General features: G+C 41.4%; 1 protein-coding gene across 1 annotated transcript in view; it reads right to left on the bottom strand.

Moving 5' to 3' along the window:
* Positions 1-4,808: 4,808 nt before the first annotated feature.
* Positions 4,809-7,281, bottom strand: part of uncx (UNC homeobox) — a 2,626-nt gene continuing 153 nt past the window's right edge. Inside the window, exons 1-3 of the mRNA XM_028412543.1 lie at positions 7,176-7,281; positions 6,516-6,691; positions 4,809-5,849 (exon numbers count right to left, since the gene is read on the bottom strand). The exon at positions 7,176-7,281 is cut by the window's right edge and continues 153 nt beyond it. Of these exons, the coding sequence (XP_028268344.1) occupies positions 4,809-5,849; positions 6,516-6,691; positions 7,176-7,281 (1,323 nt within the window). The remainder of the gene's footprint in view (positions 5,850-6,515; positions 6,692-7,175) is intronic.

The following is a 7,281-nucleotide window of genomic DNA, read 5'->3' as shown; positions in this document are numbered from 1 at the left end:
CATGTCTTTCAGTGGATAAGACTATTTGTTGGTGGACGTGTTTACCCCGAAGTTACACCGAAGTTGACAGTGAAGTGCCACATTGTCATTAAGTTGTTCCCTTTGTACACACCTGTGTTTGTTGTCATGCATTTTCACTTGCTGAAGTCAGTGTGCACCATATACCACATGTTAGCAGTCTATAGTGGGTATACTCTGGCTGATCAGCCTATCTGAAGGATAGGTTCCAATTACATTATGAACAATAGTCTGCCTGTTAGCCTACACATATATGAAGTTGGAGCCAAACAGAGAACAAAGATTTCACTGTAACCATAACTTTGTCACAAATAGGACCAGCAGAGAAGGTGATAATTGGAATGTATAGATAGACAGGCATATTATTACCATATATTGTCTTATGCTGGAACACCATCAATGTTCTCATAGGCTGATGAACAACATTATTTACAACTTTGACAGCCACAGCCATACTCAAGTCACTTTAGTCATCAGCAAATAGTCATAATATTGTCTTCTCCTAGTCAGAAAGACCGTGTCTGTCACCTTTATTAATTATCAGAGACAGAGGATTGAGCTCCAAGGCACCTGAAGTGATGCCACAGAGCCCCTTCACATATCACTCTGCCATTCAAAGTGAGATCCCTTGTAGGCTGTGTAGTTCATATTGTTTTAGTCTGTCAGAGAAATGTTAGCAGGCTAATTAGATTGTGAGATTTACTGTGGCTCAAACACCTCTGTTTATGCTCCCATGTTGTTGGAGTTGCACAGCTCATAGAAGCTGTTCCTCAAAATGAAGGACTTGAAGGATACCTTGTAGTATTGCTCAAATATCACTTATCAAACACATCAACTTTCTGACTCCGTCACATTTTATAGACCTGTAAGTGTCTCCATAAACCCTTCTTCTCCCTCTTATTAAGACATTACTTCTTCTTTTTTTGTAACATTTCCATTGTTAGGAGCTGCAATGAAAGTCTCTTTAGATAATGAGGCCAGACAGATAGCAACAGGTGTGACCACTCTGAAAAAGGCTTCTGTCACCTCTCACATACCAGGATGCAAGTGCTCTTATTGTGAAGTGGAGGCTAATATCTAATCCTTCCCTACAGCTATTCCAAGACAATATGAAGCCAGCACCATGAAGAAATGTGCAGTGTTTAATGAGATATTTTCTCTTAGAGAAACGGACAGGGGATTTTTCTTTTTGTTATTTTACTTAAGGAAACTGGCACAAATTTCTCATTGTTCTCTTTTGCGTAAAAATGAGAAGATTAACTTTTGTGTTATAGCAGTACTAAAGAATGTGTCAGTGTTTTTATTTTGTGACATTTTTTTCTCTGAATTAAATTAGCTTCATATATTTTATTTTAAATAAACTATCCAAATGAGAATAACTTTACCATAAAATGCGTAAAATGCACTCGTGATTACGCAGAAAAGGACCTGATTTTCCTTTCCTTTCAACATAAAATCAACATAAAACCCCAAGTGCAGGTTGTGAAATGTGTCACATTGTGAATTATAAGAAAGTCATGCACATTTTGATGATGCTCTAAATTTGCGTTTTCGTGTTCACAGCGCACAGAAATCTGAGCGGCCAAGTGTTATTAACTAAATTTTGATTAGAGGGATTTTTTTCGCGACATACTCGGGGATAATTAAAATTATTTTAAGGGGCTGTCCAGAAATCAATGCAGATGGTAATTTCAGGCTTATCCCAGGTATGCACAGGAAAGATAAGAATGATTAAATCCGCCGGCGCATTAATGAGTATGAGATGTAAAATAATCCTAAAAGGCATGGCAGAGTTGCTGCAGGAGAAGCCAAATGTCAAGTGCCATTTTATTTTATAGAGGATCCTTCTTCTTCTTTTTTTAAGAGACACGGTTCTTTCTTATCCAAACTGAGCCTCCAGAGCCTCTAAGATCTCATACAGGAACACAAAGAGTAGCCTGTGCAGACAGATGGATTTGTGGGAAGAGCACTATTGTCCATTTGAGTTGATTTGAGCGTGAAACTTGTAAATCTTTACCCTCGTCTCACTGCTTTCGAGTAACAGTGCAGTAGCTAAAAAAAAAAACATGATGCTCTGAAAATTATAACAGCACAAATCCACATTTATTCCAGCCATCCGGTGCAATAAAGGCAGCAATTTCTGTCTAATCTGAGTGGCTGTAATTTGGAAAATAAACCGACATGATGTTTGTGATGGAGGCTGTTGTAAAAACATTTGGTTAGTCATTTGGTTTGGAAATGAGAAGCTTATTTCTGAAGCTCCAACGCTGCAAATGAGACTCTTAATATCATGGCCATAATTAATTGTGCAAATTTGTTTCTATTAAATAAAACTAACACATACTGAGAAAACTCTATTAGCCTTAATTAAGCTTGATATCCTAATTTAGGGAGTGTGTGGCTGAAAACAAGCCGTTTTGGTAGATTTTTTTCTCTGTCTTTCTCCGATATGAAAAGCCCTACCAGCTTTCTGCCTTTGGGCTGCTTTTCCTCCTTTGAGAGTTGGAAATGAGAAATGGAAATGGAAATACCAGGAGGTGCTAAATTAGCTGCCTGATCTGCACTTATTGCCGCATACAGGCCCCTATTACTTTGCCAATCTGTGCCTCTCTTTTAGCATTCCGGGCATGGAGAAGCTTTGAGATAGCAGATTTATCAAATGGGAAAATGAATGCATGATGATCAGTTAAATTGAAAATCAGCGTCTGCATGACAGCCCGACCTGACACCTCCGTAATTAGAAAGAAAAATGATGGCGTCCGATGCATAATAGAGCAAAAACAATTTACACTCTCCCATAATGATCCGCCGTTCAAATTGAAAATTTCTCCGGGTATAAATTGAATTCATAAAGTATGATTCATGGACGACACATCTCCTGGAGGCTGCCTGGGCATATCGATTGATAGTTTGTCTTGAATCATGCAGCGTGCAGCTCTCAGGCAAGAAAAGCTTAACTACTTAAGCAAATCGCTAATTTCACCTTAAGGCCACCAATGTGCAGCCAGCGATACTTCTATTCAGTGCGCTAATGAATTATGGATGAACTGGGCACACGTCCCAAATAGCCTAAGAGTAGCATGGAGAAATACACACCAAAGAATCTTAGGGGTTATTTCAAATTGGCCCTGGTTGTCCCACTGTTTAATAAATAAACGTGGAATTTGGGATTTTCCTCGTCCTCCTTTTTCTTGTATTGTTTCGTGCGTAAAATGGAAACCTTTACGCACGTGTAACGTTATTCTAAATATGAAAACTTTCAGATTTGTGATGTTTTAAAGATAACAAATGTTCCAAACAATGGATCTGTAACGTGAGCACCAGAAACACCACGCAGACACCTCTAACCCTCAGCCACGCAGGCCCTAATCTCGTGCATGTTCGCTGCGTGTGCCATGTTGGCGCATGTGTGTCTGCCCCTGCCCCCCACCCAACCTAATAAGACATTGCTTCCTAGAGCAAACAGCTGCATGGGTTGAAATTTATGTAAATATTTTGAAAGGGACACTGGCTCAGAAATTCATTTGCGCCGGCTCAGACGTAAAGCTCACCCCTCTGATTATTTTCAATTTATTTGCAAATCAAGACCCAAAGAGAACACGAAAGGGCCCTGTTTTAAACAAACTCTACATATAGCTGGACTGCATTTTTTTTTCGCTGCATAGTATATAACCTAGACGTTTTCTTCCTTGGGTCGAATAGGTATTGTGGTCAACGCTGGTAATATTGCAAAAAAGAAAAGGGGGAGCAGATGTCCCAGATCCTATGCGGCATCCCTGGGGACCACCAACCCTATTAGAACAAATGTGTTCTGCTATTGTAAATAGGCACGTTTGCCTCAGCCCGTCCTATTACAGCCGACGCATGATCAATAGGCTGATAACACAGAAACATCAATGTAAAGCGACAGAACAATGAGGGATATCATCGAACATCTATCTTAATATAGCCCTGCTACAAGGGGCCCTGACAAAGTGGTGAGAGAGAGGAGAAGAAGAAGAAGAAAAAAAAAGGCTCATGAAAATGCCTCCCCACGAATCCCCATCTTCTATCCAATATGCACAAACACACACACTCCCAGCTGCCGGGGCTATTATTTTCCTATTTCAATTTGACACCCAGGCCTTTTCATGCTAATTCTATTATTCTTGGAAGTTTATGTGATTTCATATCACTAGAAATCGGTAATGTATTATAACCCCCTTTGAGCTAAAATAAACTGAATCCCCCTGCAGTAGCCACCGGGAAAATAATTACTTTCATATCAAAACTCTGCAGGAGTCGAGCGGGTCCTTTTCGCCTCGGGCTCGTAACCTCATTTCAGTGGGGGCTTATAGATGAATAAATTTGTTAAGGCAATATACAAAGTACAACATGAGATTTCTTAAGAAAGCCCTTCCTTACTGTACACTGTTAGTCCTGCACTGGATGTGCTGCTATTTAAGGTCTCACACGGTTTGAGGTGCTTGTATACAATAGATTTATTTAAGAAAAACCTTACATATATAAATAGTATAATACCTTTCTTACAGCTCTTGAGGATTTTTGTTGGTCTTGTTTTTTTCTTTTTTTGACAAGTTATCACACATTAAAGGATATCTAGAGACTCCTGACTCACACACACATACATACACACTCGCAGAGAGAGGGAGAGAGAGCACACACTGTCAAAGTATCAGCAGAATGAGGGGTTAGATGCAAAGATGCGTTTTGTGGATCAGCTTTGGCCTAATGAAAGGTGTCGTTTAGAGGCTATATCAGTATATTTGTTGTTGTTTTACCCCACTGACTTATTCCATGTCGACATCTTCTTTAGAGTGTGTCTTTGTTTCTGCAGGACAGTCACTGAGGACAGACTCCTTGTTCTCTAAATGCTCTTTTTTGTCTGTATCGACGGGTTTAATGAGTTGTGGGCTGTGTTCGTGCGTAAAAGTGGAATCGCTGCAAATAACAGAGGTCTGAGTGGTAGTGTTTTTGCCCGTGGAAAAGGCGGCCCTGGACGGGCTCGTGTGCGGTGAACTTGTCTTTTCCTCTGATCCCACCTGTCCCTTTTGCGTGTCGTCAGGAGAGTCAGGCGAGCCGCTCCTACATCCCGAAGAGCTCGCAGACACGCTGCAGCGGACCCCGGGCTGGGTTCTCTCCGCCGGGGTGTCACTGTCAGAGTTCACTGCTGCTGCTGTTGTTGTTGTGGTTGTTGTCTTCAGGGCAGTTTGAGGAACAATGAATCCAAGCGGCTGTGTGATGGGATAGAGAAGGAAGTGTCCCTTCCCTATTAAAGGCCGTGAGGAGGGTAAGGCCGCGGGGTTGCGTCTCGGTCTGGTGTCCGAAAGGAGGCTCTCGACGCTAAAGGGGTTGGGTTTCTGCAGGCTGGAGGCTCTGTTGTTGTTGGAGCACAGGCTTGACCGGTGGCTGGGGTCGGGCGAGTCCAGCTCGGACCCGCTAGCGTCCCTGTCCAAGTGTCTTTGGTTCTGGTTTTGCGTCTGGAGAGGGTGAGGTGTTTGGTCGCAGCTGGATTGGGGTCCCCCCACAGAGTCGTAGGGTGGGCCAGTGTTGTGGTCACTGTCGGTGACATGTGACACCCCGCTGTCGCTGTCTGATCCCGGGGTGTGAAATAAATCCCCAGACAAGAGCTTGTTCTGGGACTTAAGCAGGCGACGCTCCTGCTTTCGTTTCTTCTTCTCCATCCTGTCCCGCTCTCTCCGGGCGATCTCCTCCGGGTCCATGGGCTCCCCGCTGCAGGTGGTGGGGTGGGCGTTGTGCGCAGGTCGACCTGGACCTTTCTTTGTGTTCTCCTTTTTCCTCCATTTGGCTCTGCGATTTTGAAACCATACCTGCGGAGTAAAAGCAAGAATAAAACACGTGTAATGAGCACTTCTGCCACTGAAAGGGGGAAATTAATTAGAGTTAAATTACCGGTGTCTCAACAATATGTTAATTAAACAAACAGTGAGCTTCCATCCTGCTTGCAGGCCTTTAATTAGGCCTTGGATTAATAATCTGTGCATCAAGCAGCTAAAAGTTGGGACAAAGCTGAACAAAGAAGGCTTTGATTTAAAGTACAAGTTGTTTTTAAATCACCTTTTTACATAATAGCTTCAACATTGCTGTTAAAAAATATACATAAAAATAAACATATTTAAATGTATTGTATTTGTACTTGTAAGCACATATTGGCTACATTTATCTTTATTGGACACTATAACATGACAATAAATATAATATATTTTTTTGAAAATAATTCCAAAAAATAGCAAATATATTTTTTTAAAATAAAAGTGTATTATAGGCTATATTATTTATCTGACACTAAAGGTTATGACAATACACATCAACTCATTATAAATATTAATGAAATATTTCTATATATATATTATCATCTAAAATTGTCCAACGCTACTAAAAAATGTTTTTTTCTGTGCATCACATACAATTTAAAAATATTTATTATTAATAAATAATAAAAATGACAGACAATTTATTAAAAAAAATGAATATACCTGCACCCTTGATTCTATCAGGTCCAAACGCAGAGCCAGTGCCTCCCTCATGAACACGTCCGGATAGTGGCTCTCATTAAAAGCCTTTTCTAATTCCTCCAGCTGCCAACCAGTGAAATTTGTGCGAGTTCTTCGTCTCTTGCAGCCCGGGCTATCTTTGTCTGGGTCCACCGAGTCTGACAGCAGAACGACAACAAATGTAAACAAAGAATGAATATATGCATTATATATTTTTTTAAATTACTACATTTCACTGCAATTCTAACAGCGTCGTTTTCACAGATGTGCTCTTAATTCTGCAAACTTTACAGCTGAGAGGAAGGTCTCGGTTTGCGGTGATGCACACATGCTGCTGCTGCTGCTGCTGTCGCCTCTTTTTCTGAATCAAAAGCTTCGGATGGTAACACGAGCATTTCTCTGCCTTGTAGGCTAATTACTGAGTGACAGAAACATTGTTTTTCCCTTGCATGCATGTTCGATGATGGGGATGAAGAGGGGAGGCGTGTGTGCGTGAGGATTGGCTCGCCTTTTAAACACACGACGAAGAGGATAACTTGCATCGCAGCATCCTGTCTTTGTTTCTGTATGTTGTTGTTTTTTTTTTGCCTTTGTGCAACCTGAAGGAGAGGTTATTGTGCAGCAGCCTTAAACGTGGCTTACCTGACAGTTTGTACTGCTGGTTATCTCCATTCATCCCGCAGCCCGAAGACAAGAGGGGGTTGGAATTGCCCACTGAAGCCGTGCACGAGCCATTAAGTAATCCGTC

The sequence above is a fragment of the Parambassis ranga genome, chromosome 8 (assembly GCF_900634625.1).
Source record: "Parambassis ranga chromosome 8, fParRan2.1, whole genome shotgun sequence".
Lineage (NCBI taxonomy): Eukaryota > Metazoa > Chordata > Actinopteri > Ambassidae > Parambassis > Parambassis ranga.
This window is presented reverse-complemented; position numbering and strand designations above follow the sequence as displayed.